This window comes from Dufourea novaeangliae, unplaced genomic scaffold (assembly GCF_001272555.1).
Source record: "Dufourea novaeangliae isolate 0120121106 unplaced genomic scaffold, ASM127255v1 scaffold46, whole genome shotgun sequence".
In the NCBI taxonomy this organism is placed as follows: Eukaryota; Metazoa; Arthropoda; class Insecta; order Hymenoptera; family Halictidae; genus Dufourea; species Dufourea novaeangliae.
This window is the reverse complement of record NW_015373926.1, coordinates 292,516-311,459: the sequence shown is the minus strand read 5'-3', so window position 1 is coordinate 311,459 and position 18,944 is coordinate 292,516. Positions and strand designations below refer to the sequence as shown.

The following is an 18,944-nucleotide window of genomic DNA, read 5'->3' as shown; positions in this document are numbered from 1 at the left end:
CATTAGAATCTAAGGATTTTTAGTTAGATTTCTTCAATAATTTTTTTGATTTCTCTTCCTCGCCTACATCCATAAAGCTCCGACACACCCGAATCTCGAGTTCCGTAGACACGAATCTTTTATGTTCACGTTTATAATCGTGACTGTAATATATAAATGATGAGTATGTCTGTCTAATTCAGTTCATGCGTACTCGATAGATATCGAGAAGTAAGTGGAACTCCTAGTCGAAGCTTTTTTGATAGTCTGGCGAGGTGATCCCTGCCTGTACCGCCAAATAGGCCTAGTAATTTCCTTGTTTCATTTTTCAGAAATATATGAAAATATAAAAATATATAAATATAAAAATTATATTTATATATAATTATATATCTATACGTATATACATATATAATTATATATGACTATATTACATATATTTAGAGTTTATCGAACTGCTTGAGAGGAGAAACGTCTTGCACGACCAATCCGTTCAGAAATCTGGGGAATTTCGATTGAGAATCGATCGTTACACACAATTTCTAATTTCTAATCTCATTAATATACCCATTTAATCTCATTAGAAATTAGAAATTTATTCAGGACGAGCGGCTGTCAAGATGGACTCTTTAAGTAAATGTACAAAAGCTCTCAACAATTCGTATTGTTATTAGCATAAAATCCTTAAATGTTTATACAACACAGTCGATGAATTCAATCTCAATTTTTTTGGCAGAGATTTACTTCTAGGGATTTTATTCTGGTGATAATATAAGTGGATGAGAGGTTTCCAGTACGATGTTACTACATAGAATGAGAAGAATTATGACCATGTTACCGTTTGTTAGTCTTCTTCCACGTTCCTCGCCACTCACGAGATAATTGATGTTAGGGAAAATAAAATTGTAAAAATATGAAAAAAAAAATAAGGCAAGAAGCTTTTGTACTCGATCGTTCTTCCCTTGCTTAGTCCGACTGGATATGTAAATGATACATGGACGTGTTTTTACTGTGGAAAAGAGGAGTTGGTAGATATTACTGATCAGATCGTTTTGCAGTCGCTCGTTGTACGAACATGCTACGGATTTCTTACGAGTTACGCGTGTGATTCAAAACCTTTTATTTAGCAAATTTAGGTACTTATTTAATTTATTTGCATTTACTTACGCTCCATTTCTGTGACTTCTTTATGTCAATCGAAAATGTAAGTTTCTCTAAATAAATGAGTTAAGAGCACTTCCCGATCAAGAATTTTCAAAAAATCGACAAATTCTGTTTGCATACTTTCATATAATAACATCTTAAGAATTACCAAATTAAATTTTGGAACGAAATTCCTGAAGGTTTAGATTTTACAGACAGATAAGTGGCCCAAGGTTGGGGCACAGATTACAGCTGCTGAGAATGTTGATTAGAAACGTATTATTTATGCACTATCGCCACTGTAAAAAATGCAATTTTTGTTGCATTTTTATTTGCCAAACTGTTCCTAATTACACTGTTTGGAATTCTGCTGGAGATCATTCAGGACCTTGATTTTCAGAACAATGCAACATGCGATGCATATCAAAGGCAGAAGTGCATAAAAGTTAAATAAAAAATTTATTTACTCAACATTTGTAGTACAATAAAGTACAAAAACTTTCATTATCTTACTGTATACTTTTTTCTGGAAAAAATCATAAAAATCCTATTTTCCGCATGATTTGATTGGGAAGTGCCCTTAAGTACATAAGTAACAATTAATATCATTATTTGATTTAAATAAACCACATGATATTAATTATTCAATTAGAAAATATTTGATGTTACAGATTAAAGTAATCTTAAAGTTAGGGAATTAAAAGAACATTTTTAATATACTTGAATTTTCAATCTTTTTGCGTTTAATTCAATATGTCTCTAATCTATAGTTCATTGAATCTCATGTGCAATTCGTGTGTCATTAAAAAGGCATATACGGGAACTTACAAGGAACATACGCCAACTTTAGCACGTTAATTTTGATGAACTTTGATATGAAGGTGGTATAAAGATAGAACATTTGAGAATATTTTATATTTTACTTGGTGAATTTTATTCTCACTGTTCTGACAAGAGTAAAAACTAAAAATCGTAATAATCGTAAACCCTAAAAATCGTAAATTAAAAGTTTATTATCTTCAATTTCGTGTAAACTAAGAGAGTGATAATACAGTTGTCAATATGAGTTTTTTTGTGTTTTCACAGCATCATCAATACTTTTATGAAATAGTCAATGTCGAAAAAATCGATCAGATGGTTTCTCTATCAATGAAATGGAAAATGTAAACAGTGTGATGGGCAATTGTGCCCATTCGGGCAAACAGTGGGCTTCGGCGGGCAAACTGAGGGCTTCAGGGGAGGGGAGCGAGGCAGGACGTATTATACCGCGCTCTCACTTGCATATTTCCCCCACCACTGTGTTCGCACGCTGCGCGTCGCTGCCCGCTATAGAGCTCGACGGGCGCTGAATTGCACATTAATTTTAAGTAAATCGAGTAAATAAGCATAGGACTTTTATTGATTCTGTTGGATTTCTAAGATTCTAATCTGAGCAAAGCATTACAAAATTGGAGCAATCTTATCCACATATTTATATAAACACTATTAAACTGTATGATTCCCATTCATAGTTTATGCGAATGTGTTTTTTACAGTCCATTTGATTTTGTTTCCTGTTGTCTGTATTAATTTATTTTCATTAAAAAATCATTAAGTCGTAATTACCTTAACTGTTTCAATATTAATTCATCTAATTATTGGATCCGCATTCTTACAGTGTTGATACTTATTTTAGTATAAGAAAATAACGAACTAATTGCAAATAATCAAATATTCTCCACAAATCGAATTCTTTTACCTTGTTTAGTTTTAGAAATATAAATACAACAAGGTTATATATTTAATTGATGTTTATGTAATCTGTACAAATTAATTAATTAAATTTAATTCGGATTTTTTATTTTGACATCAACTACGATTTCAGGGTAGTCTAAAAACCATTTAAATATGTTTATTTATTATTATATATGATTTAATAATTACATTATTGCTATTTTTAGAAATTTCTTTTAATATCATGTTAATTATATTAATCATATATACAGAAAATATTAAATTTAACCAAAATCAGTTCATTGACTTCACCTTCTTTTCCGTAAACAGAATATGTGTCTACTATTCTCAAGTGTCTTAGTTTTCTTCCAAAAGTCATCAAAATTGATCGATGTACATTGCTAAACGGATCGATCGTCGCACAGATTCGTTGTGTTTATTATATAGTATGTATACAGTGTATAATACATATAACCGGCATTACTGGCATTAAAGGAGACGAACAAGATTTAGAAACAGGATTTCCCAATACGTATACATAATGTACACATTATATAAACACACGAGAAGACTAAAAATGCCGTTAGATTGTTAAACAGATTACGAATATACCGCCATTGTTAATTTCATTAATTGATTTGTTGTATCGTTTGACCGTAGCCACGTTGTTCACACGTTAATGCCTATGTAGTAGCGTTATCGCTCATCGCAGTTGCTCATCCTATTATTTCTAGCTGAGAACAAGGTGAAATCGTGAGCGTACGTAATTGTTAAGCGATTAGTTCCTACTCAGCGTGTCCGAATTTCACGATGTTTTTCCAACGAAAATATTTGGTGGGCGAACGTAACCGAGGAGAATTATTTTCTACCGTTTTCGTTAATATTCGAATTCATGGGATACTCAACGACATTGCAGACTTCGAGGAACATTCATGTTTCTGTCTACGGGAAAATTGTTATTTCTGTTTATTGATACCGTTTTTATCTCGCCAAAAAATGATTGACAGTAAGGTATTAGTTATTGACCGATTCCAGAATTGAGCATTCTTCGAATAAATTTATCATTTTATTCTATTTTCATTTGAATAAGTCTGTGCGCGAATGTTTAGTGGATGTAAAAGTGAAACCACACTTCTAATGAGTGTTTGTATAAATAGTTCTTCAGTGGAATTTTTTTCTAATGAAGTTATTTATTATTCTTGTTTATAAAAATGCAACTTTTGTTGAGTGCACCTTCATCAAGTTTACGAATGGTTTCCATATGAATGTTTTAGCAGTACATATTTATTTGAGACTCTTAATTAATTATGAACTTTCATTCGTCATTTTTTATTTCTTAATTGGAATAAAGTTTGCCTAATTTTGAGTGAATGGTAGTGCTGCTGTACTGGACAAAAAATCCTTAAATAGAATGTCGATCTTTCAGCCTGTCGATAGGAGTGAATCGTCTTTTCCGTGATACAGTGAACCATTTTTACAATTTTCCGACGTCTCACGAAAAGTCCTATACATTGTCTAAGTAGGTTTTCCAAATTTTGAACAAATAAATTACTGATTACGGATTTCTTGAAACATAAAATCCATTTTTATGGGAAGCAGAGTCAGAGTTAAAACCACTGCTTTTTAAATATCTTGCACATAATACATCAAAATCCGTTTACAAGAAAAATTACCGTGTTTAAGATCATATAATCATGTTAATATCACAAACTACTCATCGAAATTGTACAGAAATGTTAGATACAGTCTACGATCAATTGTTTAAAAGTCGAGTTTCAAGGAAAGTGAAAGGAATTTGTCTCACTGGTGAAATTTAGAATACAAAATGATCATTCTGAGCGTTAAGTAGCATTATTATTATTAAAAATTAACTGGTATTTGTATTCAGATTTATAATGGTATGGAGATTAGTATTTTTTTATTTTTTCTGTACAAATATCTATAAATAATTATGTATAAATAGTACGATAACATTACTGTTCTACATTAATTTAATTTCGTCATTCATTATTAGAATAATATTTAGGGCTTTGAAATTGTTGACATATATATTTTATGTTAGTTATTAATAATATATTGTTGAACACTAATTAGTGGCGATACCGAAAGACGCTCTATGATTAAAAAGTTGAGCAATGATGGTTCCGGAAGTAGGGCTTTAGTGAACAACAATATAACAGCGTACGTGTTGCTTGTTAAACGCAGTGTTTCGCACGACGAAGGTGAAATTACGCCTAGACAGTTGACAGAGAGTGGAAAACGTGCAGCAGGTGCACACAGATGCATCTTCCACGTATTTTCGTCCTACTGCCGGATAGAGGGACTTTCACTCGGGTATTAGGTCTGCGAGACTGTAGACAACGAACAGGAATAACAATTATTGTTATTACAATTTCCAGCAAGGCCACTTTACGGCAGACTATCTCCCTTTTACGACGAGAAACTGAATTAGACGACTGTAAAGTGTTTCTTTGTCAGCGACCGAAATTACACTGTTGGAAGATTGCGGATTGACGGAACAATTAGTCAAGAGACAGTGGGATTAAGGATTCCGGGTTCGTTGGATCTGATCGGTTTCGAGTTTACTGCTTAATCAGAGACTTGGAGGTCGTAGTACGAATGATCTGAAATAATCTTTACTCAGTAGTAGTTTACCAATAAACGGGTATCAGAAGATATTGCTCACTTTATTTTTATTGGTTTTAAAGAATTATTAGCTACGAAAAAGTTTGAAACTGTAAATCAATGCTTTTGAAACTGTAAATCAATGATTTGACCTTCTAAATGAAGTAATGGTATATTTAAACTTGAAACGAGAAGAGAATTTACGAAATGGAAGGTGATAGATTAACATCAAATGATTTCTTGGTCTTTGCAATCTTTAATTTTATCCAACTGCTGAAAATTAAATTATCATTGCTAAGAAAAGTTTTGTAAAAGTTTGTTTAAAGGTTGATTGAAAAACGTAGCATCTTATGTGCAACTTCGATGAAATAGTTCGTAGAATGTTACGATTTTATAACAATTTCGAAGGAAAAGGTGTCACTTTCATAAGTTGTTATTGACGAGATGACATATTTTAGGGTGTTTCCTATATTTTGATTGGTTTAGGTGTTCAGTTCTTTTATCGATTGGCTGACCAGAGTGGAAGGTGTATTTGATTGCATTTCGTTAGATTGACGCAATTTCCATAACACATTCAGGACAGCGTGGCTCGTTGATAGGTCATTGACCTATTGATTCATAGGTCATTTTGTGATTATTAATAAAAACTTCCACTGATTAAGTGACTTATTTGTGGGTCAACCTATCATAATGAATAAAATATATGTACAGGCAGTGTGCTTTTCCGGTGGATCATTCTACAATATCATAGTGAATAAAACATCAAAAGTGTCGATAAGACCGGCTAGGGGCCATCTTGATTACTAAATCGTCAAACAATTAGGCAATGCGATCTACTGGTGGCCATCCTATTATAAATAAGACACAGCCTTCTACGCAGCGTGTTTCAATGGTAACCATTCTGCTATACCTGATAAAATATTAGAATAGTTAAGATCGTCACTGTCGAACATCCTGTCATAATGGATGTAACGTTAAAATAGTCAACATGAACCACTAGTGAGTTGTCATCTTGTGCAATTAACAAAAATTCCCGCAGCAAAAACGCCCGCCTGTGATCACGTAATTTTTACCTTGTATTGTCAAAGAACGTTAGACATCTGTGTAGCCCTTGAAAGAACTAAAATAGTGAAGGTATTTGTTAACAATAGAAAAAGTCATGCTTTCCTGAATGTGTTAATACACCACACTATTTCACACACATTTAACAAATGAAAAGAAGAAATTATGCTATTATGTAGACGCGTACAAATAAAAAAAAAACATACAGACACAGTAGTAACATAAATGTTAATCATAAAACAGTCAGGGTGACATACATATCAACGTGCATTGTAATTAACGATGTAACAAAAAACGTATACATATCATGAAACGTGCTCTAACATATCCTAGGTATAGTTTGTATGATAAGGAAGCAATGAAAACATAATAAGTAACAAAAAAATAAAAAAAACATGTATATACGTACTATATATAAACGCTGTATATGTATGTATACATATATGTATATAGCGTTTAACCCCTCGCGAAAGGGATCGATGGGAAGTCAATAAAATTAGTTGGACACGATTTTAATAAATGTTGGTGTCCCCTTAATTCCTCTCGCTCCCGTATGCGGTGAAAACAAATAGATAAAATGAAAAGTTGAGATAAGTGGTGTATGGTCGATGGGCTGCCCGAACGCCGAACGCAAAGAGGTTCAGTCGAGCTAGTTTGTGAATTTTCCGATGAAATTCCAGTGTTAATGGAACGATATGTTCTGTGACTTACTCGCCTGCTTTAAAAAACCGAACCTAACGTTGTTGTAATCTTCGTCCTATCTCACATTATATGTATTACGAAAGCGTTACCGATATATTGTATTATACAACATAAATTGTACTTGTACAATTGAGTAACTGAACGCGATGTTGATTGTAAATGTTAAAAATAAACGGCGTGTGAAAACCCTGCGAGTGTTGGATTCTTGTTGTGGGGACCCATCTTGTTGGTAACTGTTGGTGGTAAGATATTTTATTTGTGTTTTGAATATAATAATAAATGTAGAGTTTGTTTTTAATTTAAAGGTGCCAGTGTTAAGTGAAATATTTTTTAGAAAAATGTAATATTATGATAAATAACTCTTACTCTGGGAGTAGTACGATTGGTCCTAAATTCTTCGACTACAATTCAAATATATAAATTACTAATGATAAAGGTGTTGTATTAATATTTTTTATCTTATTTGCCCATAAAAATGGAGTAAAGTCATTGCATTAAATATTTCATAGTAAACATACTAAATTTTGTATAAAAACTAATTTCAGAAATTACAGAATAGATAATAAATACCCTTTTTAAGGTTCTTATTTTAAATAAACCGCTATGTTAGATGACTAAAGAAGAGCAGGAATAGATATAATAAACGACTATTTTTTTTAAGTTTATGACTGGCTGAAATTAAATAATTTAACAATGATGACTGATTAAAATTGTGCATAGGAAAATTAAAATAAAATATAGAATATCAATTAAGTATATAAATTTCGCATATATGAAGATTTAATAAACGTTTAAAATGAAACATGCAATAAAATATCTAATTTGAATATATGAATCCAATATTTACAATAACACGTTAATTCCTTTAAAACTATAATTATCCTGAAGTAATTATAGCTAAATAGAATATAATTATAATAAAAGTATTATTTTTTTCCTAGATGGAATTTCTTAATTTAATATTAGTAATATTACATCCAACCGACAGAATCTTGCTGAAAAGGAAAACTGATGTAAAAATAATGAGACCCGCTTATTTAATTGTAAGATATTGAAGAAATACATTTTTCAAATTTACTACATGATTTAAAGAATTTCTCTCACTGATTTATCTGCTTATTTAATCATAGGTAGTTTATTTAACCATATAGAGTGCACTTGAACTATAATAAATTATATTTTACAGTACTTTTCAATGTTGAATACAGTTCCCATTCAGTGACAGATCATAAGAGTTTACTGTATTGCATATGTTAGATTGCAATTTTACAATTTACGCGAGAATCAGAAATGAATTTTAGTTCTGCAATATTTGAGTTACGTAAAAATGAATTCATACCATCGTATATGGAGGACAATAATTTATACAGAGTGGGGCAATAACTATGTCCACTTGGAATATTGCCATTATTTGTAATAATATGAAGAAATGTTACATATAAAACTTACACGGTATAGAGGGGGGCATATTGTGACACAAACATTCTCTGCGTCGGTGAAGGCATATAGGAGATTTCAAGGTCATCTCTATTTTTCTTTAAGTGGACATAGTTATTGCCCCACCCTGTACGTAGTAAATCGGATAGAGATCTTCTTGAGTCAAATATGGGAGTCTACCTGGTAATGGGATTCAGTAGATATTTTAGTCGAAAATATTGATTACGTATCTTTTTGTTTTTGTCAATGTACGTTCAAGTCTAGGACTCACAATTACCCTTTACCATTAGATAAACTGCAACTGTTAAGTTCAAAGTCCACGTATGAAGATAGAAAATTATGTTAGACATAAAGTTTGCTTGCCTCTCTATGAAGAATAATGCGATACAAGAAAAATATGGTTCAAATCGTAAGTAACATTGTTGCGGCTAAAAAGATATACCTACTTTAAATATTTCTTATGAAAACATTTGACTGCAAATTTGCCGGCACAGATAATGGAATATACAATGTAATGTGGTCCGTTCCTGTAAATAATTTTTCTTTAAGAATTCTTGTAGTCTATTCAATTTTTTGGTTCATAACCCCACTGTCGATTTCATTGCAAAGATACTCTTATTAGGTACACACATAAATCATACATAGTAGCTATGCTTACCCTTCTCGAAGAAATTCGTGTTTCTCCAAATCTGCTCTGGCTCAATGTATGTAAAATTAACTTCTGGTAATATTAAATTACCCAAGACTGGTAGTCCAAGGGTTTAGATAATCACTTGAATGATTACGCAAGCAACAGACTGATACTATTACATGACTTATACACTCTATAAAACCTTATTATTATCATTATTATTATTCAATTATTATATACGCGAGAGGCCCAACATAAAATGCTAATTATAATACTTCTAGGCCAATATTGAAGTCCTTCTTTTTTTCCAGAGGAATACGTGCAACAATTATAGCGTGTACCTGGTCGATTATGGTGACATATTTTAAGAAGGAAGTGGTAAATAGAACAGGATATACGATGGTAAATACTACCTGAGGTGTATCGACGTAAGGCCCTATCGATACGCGTGTTTAGCTAGGTTACATCAGAAATAGAAAGAGCTCTTACTTATTCATACTTTCCCGGTGTACGAGTTAAGCGAATCAATAAATCGACCGGCTGGATACGCTGTCCAACTAACCTTATGCCTAGTTGCCGTGTCCTTTCTTGTACACGATGGCTCCAAATTAGTATCACGAAATTCCAAAGGTGTCTTCTGCGCGTAATAGCTGTCCAGAATGTCCGTTTAGGATAACATTAGATATTTGCTGTTAATATTTTGAATTAAAAGTAACTGTATATGAAAAAAGTTTTTAGTCCCATGATTACTAGAATTTTAAATACTTCACTTCAGACGAACGCGGTTGGGTTAAAATGAACACTTCACAGCGTAAGTATTGTTTTCCAGCATAGCGGTTTTATTAGTACAAAAAGCATTTTTACAAAATAAATAAGTTATAGGCTCTGAATGAGGAATGAACTTTCTCTATCCCTCTGTCTTTCTTTCTGTCCCGCTCTCTTTCTCTCTCTTTCTCTCCTCTCTGTATCTTCTTTCCATTTTCTTTCAGCAGCCATTTTGCGTGAAATTCGATCCTCCCGATGAATAAAACTCAGCAGACGCCTACCCGAGACCAAGAATAGAAAAACAAATTCCCGTCTTCTTCTTCCGCCTGTTCACGGGAACGTGCCTGGTCAACTCGTCCGACGATGTTAAACTTTGAATTCGAATCGATGCTTGAATGATTCCGATCCCGCGGGCACGACCTTCGATTCTTCATTCATCATCCGTTTTCCAAGTTTCTTGAACAAGTGGCTCTTGACATCTCCAACGTTAGAGGTATTAGACATTACGTCGGTTGAGTTCCCTTTCGTCAAAGGTGAAACAAGGTCGTAGGTCGTCACGCGAGGTCTATTGTGTTTAGTATTGGTAACCTCCATTACTGGCGTAGCTCTGACCACCTCCACTACTTCCACCACCGGAGTAACCACCTCCGCCGCCTCCAGAGTACCCACCATTACCACCGCCGCCTCCGGAATAGCCACCTCCACCGCCCCCAGAGTAGCCTCCGCCACCTCCTCCAGAATAGCCACCGTTACTTCCACCGCCTCCACCGGAGTAACCTCCACCGCCACCACCGGAGTAGCCACCATTACCACCTCCAGAGTAGCCACCGCCGCCTGAGTAACCACCGTTGCCGCCGCCGCCTGAGTAACCACCGTTTCCGCCGCCGCCTCCGGAGTAACCGCCGTTGCCGCCGCCTCCTGAGTAGCCACCGCCGCCGCCTCCAGAGTAGCCGCCGGAGCTGAAGTTGTAATGAATAGCGTCAATTTGATACTATGACGCTACAGTTTAATTTACTAAACTATTCTACTCATCAGATTGCTAAAGGAATATTATAGAAAAGTAGCTTTTTAAACGTTTTTGTTTTGAGTTGTAGATCTTGGAGATAGTGTTAAGTGCGCGAATGATTTCTGCCGCTCGGGTGTAAGGCACACGTGGTGCAGGGTGATAAGTATTGTTTGAGTTCTGTGTGTACATGATTCCGTTGATTCACGGATTTCTGGTGCACTCAAATGCGCGCTACGTTGGGACTGTTGCCTACAAATTATTGAATTCATATGAGTCTCTATATTTTGGATATTATTTGTAAAATGTTCCGAATGAGAAATTAATATAATACAGATAATATAGTAACATAAATTTTACATGGCAAATTGTTGTTAATAATCGGTGGAGTAAAGTTGTGATATAAGTCAATTTATCGTGAGAATGATTGAAATACAGAAGTCCTTAGATTTCAAACAAACAATTAAATATGGCATCTTTCGTTGTTTCTCTGCGATTAATTCGTCTATAATACCCACATATTATGAAACACCTTGTATACACGAAATTCCGTAGTGTTTTTGTATTTATAGGTAAGTTGTGCTAAGTGCTAGAAAGATATTTGCCGTTCGGGTCGTGAAACACCCACCTATGTATGAGTAGTGAGTAACTAGGGGTGGCTAATTTACGTAATTCAATCTGTACAGTCGTTTAAACCTACCGTGCTTGTTTCAATTAATCTACAATGAAATCCGAGGTGTCCTAAAATTTGATTCAAATACTGTTCAATGGTCGATTATAGTAGAGTTCAATGAATTCAAGTACAATGGATCTACAAATATTTATATTGAAGGATGTATCAGGTAACTCAAAAATTCGTGAAATACAGGTTAAAAGGTTCAGAACGATTTGAAATGCTGTCGAATGAGACAACGATTACTGTATTGATTCTGGCAACTATTTTGTTGATTTTCCATTTAGGACCTAGCTCCAAAGAAAAATAAATGAAGTTACTTCGATACATTTGGTCTATTTTAGTATTAATTCAATTGAAGTTCAGAATTGGAATTTTGTACCTGGAACACGGTATCAGCTAAGAATGAATCGAAATTTTCACTAGTTTTAACAACGAAATGGTAACCGTAAATTCATACCTGTTCACAAAATCTTCCTTAAGACACCTAGACTTTCATCGTAACCGCGTATAAACAAAAATAAATAATATCGTGACTTTTACCCTCCGAAACTGCCACCACCGGTGCTAGGTGTACCGTAAGCCGACGAAGGTCTTGAATATCCTCCACCGCCTCCAGTAGGCGCGCCATAGCTAGTAGACACTCCACCTCCACTGGGTGCTCCGTAAGTCGATGACGGCCTTCCACCGCCGTTTCCACGGGATGGTGCACCATAAGATCCCGACGGAACCGAGAAACCACCATTTCCACCTCCTGAAGAAGGAGCTCCGTAGTTGCTGGAAGGTCGTCCACCTCCCGATGGAGCGCCGTAGTTCGATGATGGCCTTCCGCCACCTGATGGAGCGCCATAGTTAGACGATGGTCTTCCGCCTGATGGAGCACCGTAGGTAGACGACAGACCTCCTCCATTACCTCCACCGAGTCCTGGAGCGCCGTAGGTGGACGATGGTCCTCCTCCATTACCTCCACCGAATCCTGGAGCACCGTACGTGGACGAAGGGCCACCGTTATAGCCTCCACCGCCTCCACCACCACCACCACCACCACCACCGCCTCCATTGTAGCCGCCACCGCCGCCACTAGGTGCACCGTACGTTGATGATGGACGTCCACCGCCGCCACCGGATGGAGCACCATAGGTGGAGGATGGACCACCACCGAAGCTTCCTCCGCCTAAGTTTGGAGTGCCATAGCTGGTCGATGGGGGTAAGTAGCTACCCGAGACTGGTGCTGCAAAATTAATTTTTTATTCTTTCGAACATTAGTTTGGAGTAGTTTTGGAGGGAAATCGAATTGGGACAATAAATGGAATTCTAACGGATATTAATTACAAGAATATGATAAATATTAGCTACATCCATTATATTTGGTCACTTGGTGTCCTTAAGTTCTATATTGTAGTATTTACTTAAATAATATTTATTAATATTAGTAAGATATATATGTATATTGGTACTATTGATTAGTATTAATAGATACTATCTAATGTTTACTACTTTATATTGTACAACCACGCGCAAACACGGCTTCCACTAGGGGAAAAACTGGTGCAAAAGAAAAGTCTCTTACCATTTACTAAATTTATGACAAGTTCGGAAATAAATGTTAAACCGAATATTAATTTGGCATAAATTTCAATAACTCCCAAAACTAAATAGTAGGAGGCCCTTTCTCTACCTCACATTTTCCCCTAGCAGAAGTCGAGTTTACTCGTGAGTGTACATTTGATATTATTTGAATACTGCAGTTTAATATTAGATACTGAAGAATTTTGATTATTTGTCAGTCGTTATTCTATTAACCGTCAGAACTATACTTCGATGATTGATGTGTTGCGCATGTAGCATATAAGTTATAAAAGCTCCATTCGTCACTCATGTCAATTTATGTTTACAGCTAATATTCTGTTATTTATCTATTCGATTATCTGTCATGGTCTCGGCTCTGTATCGTGATGAATTATCGAAGTGTTACGGTACTATTAAAAGGATTGGTACATAGCGCGAGACTAAAGAACTGTCGTGGAATTTACACCTATTATATGTTTTATATCTGAAAATTCAGAGTACATAACAGGATTTCGTCGAACCTTAATTATTCCGTTAATCCTCGAATTCTGAAGTACCTCGTGTGGTTTAACCAAAAATTTCTTCGACGTTTAATTACGTTTTGTAAAAGCTAAAGAAAAGAAAAACAAAATTTATTCTGACTGTCTCTTGAAAGATTTATACGAAGATTATTGTATGTCTTCTTGTTCTCGCATTAGAATTACCGAGATATTAACGAAAAACCCCGACCAATCAGAGCGCGAGTTTTTCGTTAATATCTCGGTAACGAAGCCTCAGATTACATTGTTGCTAAGGAAAAACTTGTACCAATTCACCCCCCGTGTACCCCATTTCCGGGTCGGATAACATTTTTGTTACACCCTGTATAATATTCAACAATATGAAAATTGGTACTTTTTCCTTGGAAATATAATAATTACTGTTACCGTTAGCGTATGTACCATCTATTTCGGGATGTTTGAATATTTATGAAAATACGTTGTCTCACATTGTGTTATGAACAAACAACAAACTATAATTTGAATATCAACTTTGACCATCTTTCAGCTTCAAAGAAACAAGTACGATGTTAACTGTATGAAGAGATTCTGTCTTCTCGTCCTTGTATTCATAGTTATTCTGTGAATGCATGAAAAGTCCCCAGGTGATAACACTTCCATGATCATTCGTGTGACCGTAGCTTGTAACTTTACACTGTTGTCTCTTACTATTCCTGCCCTCTCGACGAGATAACTCTGAAATTGCAGGGGTCTGAGCCACGACTTACTGTTATTAATTAAGTATATATGCACGTAACTGTAACTTCCCTTGATGGTACTTTATTGTCCTTGCACGTTCTAGAAATCGTATTTGTGATTGAATATTTTAGAATTATTAGGATTTATTTGATGTTCCAAGTTCGCTACTTTATTTTCTTAAACTTGAAATAAGCTTAAGAGTTTAAGCTCTTTTAATTTAAAATATTTCAGAAGTTCTTATAAAACCAATTTTTTAATTAGTTTTAATGTACTTTATATAAATGCTGACGGAGAAATTATTTTCAATTTACATTTCTTCGACAAAATTCACAAGCCTACAACGAAATTTCTACGATTCAAATAATCAATAAAATTTATATTATTAAATGTTTTATTATTTTTGTCGTCTTCAATCCTTATTAAAAACAATCGCCAGTCATGAAAGATTATACTTCAATTCGGCTGATGTTGCATAACGAATAATGTACGTCAGTCTTTTGTATAACGTGAAATTTCAATAATTAATCAGTCACACAAGGAAGTTCATTGAACGTAATACAATTGTTCAATTCAACAGATTATCTTACCGTGAAGTCGCAAGTAGATCGTAACCGATTTCCATCGAGAAACAAAGTTCTGATATAATTAATTTATATAATATTTTTAAGTCCTAAGAGAATGTGCACGGTATCAAAATAGCGATTGCATAGAGATCTTCGTCATCTTAGTCATCAGTTTCTAAAATATTGTCGTGATTAAGATACTTCGTCGATGATGTTTCACAGTATTGTCCTTAGTGATGTATGTCACATTCACTTTCTTTTCCATTTTAATACGCTGTTCATACCTGACGGCTGAGAAGCTTCTAATGCGTTTATTGCACGTGAGTTCGGTAATTACTTGTAAAAGTATCGCGTTCGAAATCCTTTCTATAATACTTTGCTAGCCTACATTATGCACAGACAAAAACGTATTTATAAAATCATGACGAAAGTGATGGTAAATACATGGTTCACCGGGATTCATACGTAGTTATAAATGTTACACTAAATGCACACATCAATAAGATAATATTACTTGCAATTGACTTTAATTCCACGAAGTGTAAGTTTTATTACGATGTTAAAGTAATTGAAACACGCAACTGAATAATATTTTGTACAATAAGTGGGAGACAATAGTAAATTAGTTTTGACAATAGTAATTAGTGAATGATTAGCTTTTATCGACATGATATAACTGATCTTTTTATCAAACACGAAGATAATCATTTATTCAAGTAAATTTTAGATTAGTAAGCATAATTACTTTAGATTTAATTACGTTAGTACTAGGGTGTACTTGTCAACGATATCTATTTTTCACGTACTTGTTCATTTTCTGCTATCCCAATATAAATGATTTTTCACAGTTCTTGTTAATACATTTAAGATGACGATGCTTTACAAATTGGTAAAATATGGTTAATGAAACTGATAAAATCAGACGATGATGGAGTAGATAATTATATGATCTATTTCAGTGTTTAATATTATTTATTAGAGAATAGTTTATTAGTGGGTTATCTCAAATATCCCATGTGTACATACGTTTGTATCGTTTTGAATAATGACAATTAGCACGATATTCAGAATCTATTAAGACGAAAAATTTTGTGATCTGTTCTACAAAATACGATTGAATTTGTTCTAAACAATATTCTGTTATTCAATTACATCAGCAAGTAGATACTTCTCTTTGTGCTATTTGTGACAACATTCTTCAGTTGACGTTTCATTAACCTGTGTGTGGGCAACCAAAATATTCACGATTATTGAGCAATCGGAATACCCCTATTCTGACAGATTAGGGATATACCAAGTGCTGTTTCCGAGAAGAACAAAAAAAATTGGGAAAGGAAATTTAAAAGTGGGTACCTGGATACCAGGGTACCCGGTTGCCTACACAAGGGTTAAAGAGCTACAGTTGTAAACACTTCGATTTTGTAATTTATTTTATATGCCTTTGCATATATAATGTTACATTTATTGCCACAATAAAGTTTGGAGAACAGTTGTAGAATATCCCGTCTGATAAAAAATAATTTCTGCATGATTATAATTCATTCTATGAGCCGTGTCTAAATAACTTTCAAAATGGTTGACGCGAAATGTTTGATGGCTCCCTTAAATTTATACTTCTTGTTTGTAAAACCAAACATTTAGTTAGAATTTTCTACTTTCAATTTCCGTCAAAAATGTTTCTGTTCTAGTATGACGTTCCTGGTACTAGTATGTAAGCGTCCCACCGTAGAAGAAACGGTTTATAACATGATTAGAATAATTTTAACAGAAGCGAAAGAACAGTAGGTATAAAACTGTTTTCTGGTAGCCACGCTTTGTATTTCGTTCCTGTTTCACTGAACTATCACAAACGATTTTTATTTATCTCGCGTCCCGAGTTTTCGATTTCGCGTCTAATTTTAATTTAACGACGATTGTTCGTCGCCAAAGAGAAACCTATCGTGTCGGGATCACGCGAAATCTATTCGTATATCCTTCGCCGGGTTTAGTCCGTGAGAGTGCGGAGCAACAGTTCTAGCACGTCTAGCTAACCGTCGCATTATCGCTTGACATCAGTATCACGTATTACCCCGAATTGCGTGTCTCGACTTTCTACTGTTTTTCAGGTGTTTCGACTTTCTTTGTATTTTGGCGGTCTCATTTAAGAGATTAACCTGATTATTAAACCGTTTAGCAGTATTAATCTCCTTAGAAACTTAATTATGGGATACGATATTTGATCATTGAAAACGTTTTGATGGGTTTTCCCCTAAAAGAATAAATAAAATAATAAATTGAATTAAAATTTAACAATAATTTAAGGAAATACATAATGATTCTTTTGTAACATATGCATTTTCAATAGAAATAGTTATTCTAGAATAATTTTGGTTTTAAACAATTATTCACTGTGTTACAACGACATCAACATATAATACATTAACATAATTGTTTACTGTTTTCACAATAACGTGGCAATTAAATCGTGTGCAGAAAATCCATCAAAACTGCTGCATTGACCTAATAGAAATATTGATGAAAATAACATACGTACTATAGAACACAATTCATTTAAATTCAAAAATTAAAAATAGTCCAGGAAGTTTAGAAACGTCCACTCTAGTAAACAATAGGATATTGGTCATTTATATTTTATCAGTTAAATGTTAATGACTTTATACAAATTTTATATATTCAATTATCGAAGTAATTTGGAAAAGAATAAAGTTTACTAGATAGGTTCATTAGTTTGAATTTACGGAATACCCATCAATAGAAATATTTTGTTATCAATATTGCCTGTTATCCTGAATTGTTCTTTTCGACTGAGTACTATTTTTCTGGGATTTTGCACTAATTGACGGGTCTTTATTGAAATGATGATACTGTTTAGATATAGTGTAACTACACAAATTATAATGATGGCAACAGTCGATTTTATTGCAAGTAATGTGTAATTTGCAAATTAACATGATTCTATTTACTAATTTTCTAGAATAAGTGTTAATTTGCAATATTTTTATAACATCATAAACACAAACACTGTAATTCAAGCTATACTTCTACTGCCATGTACTTGATTCTGTTTGTGATAAAGTCATGTTACTATTAAATTTATGATTCAAAAAAACATTCTAGAACTTCGAAAAACTTTCTAGAATGTAGCTGGTAAACACATTATTGTCCTCCTTTGAGTAAATAGTGAAAAATATTATAAACATATGTCATTATTATTTTGTACACATTGTTGTTATGTTCTTATTACATAACGAACATTTTTATTTCTATGGAATTGTGAAATAGCTGTGCCACTAGTAAACCAACCGAATCCCAAAGAATGACATCTATTTATCTTCATTAGAATTTTATTCTCTAAGGCGATGATAATTTCAATGTTTCTGGAACTGTGCCAGTAATAAACTAAGAAAAACCCAAAATCTCACTTCTATTTGATTTTTATCTCGATTTTATCGTTTAAGACGAATGAAGGGTTGAATTTTTATGGAATTTCTTACCCTCAGCGTGGATGGGCTGCAAAAGCAGGGCCGTAGCAAATACGGTCGCTGCCAGGGAGGCCCAGCGTTTCGCGGGCCTCATGGCTGACAGTCGTTGATGTTTTAAAAATACAGTTGAATGACAATTCACATACACGAACTGCCTGTTAACCACGAGAATGATATCTTCGATACGTGCACGTTTGTTGGAAAAAAGTTCAGAGGTGACGAGAAAAAAACTAAAGATTTAGGATCGAGGCACAGAGGCTACGTAGCCTACTCGACACATCCGAAAGATTTCGTCTAACGTGGTTCAAACATCGGAGATCTGGCTTATATAGTTGGCCGTCTTTCGGAGAAAGTCTTCG

The 18,944-nt window shown here is 34.2% G+C and overlaps 1 protein-coding gene across 1 annotated transcript; it reads right to left on the bottom strand.

The window, feature by feature from the left end:
• Positions 1-10,577: 10,577 nt before the first annotated feature.
• LOC107195054 (pro-resilin) lies at positions 10,578-18,679 on the bottom strand. Its single transcript, XM_015584817.1, has 4 exons — positions 18,598-18,679; positions 12,812-12,964; positions 12,277-12,697; positions 10,578-11,016 (listed from the first exon to the last, which is right to left on the bottom strand). Exons 1-4 carry the CDS (start codon positions 18,677-18,679, stop codon positions 10,632-10,634), a joined length of 1,041 nt encoding a protein of 346 aa, XP_015440303.1. The 3' UTR covers positions 10,578-10,631.
• Positions 18,680-18,944: the final 265 nt, after the last annotated feature.

Coding starts and splice junctions, on each gene's coding strand:
- LOC107195054 (XM_015584817.1), bottom strand. CDS start 18,679: ATGAGGCCCGCGAAACGCTGGGCCTCCCTGGCAGCGACCGTATTTGCT. Junction 12,698..12,811: donor AACGTACGGTGCACCTAGTG/GCGGCGGTGGCG, acceptor GATTCGGTGGAG/GTAATGGAGGAGGACCATCG. Junction 11,017..12,276: donor GGTGGTGGCAGTTTCGGAGG/GTAAAAGTCACG, acceptor TTACAACTTCAG/CTCCGGCGGCTACTCTGGAG.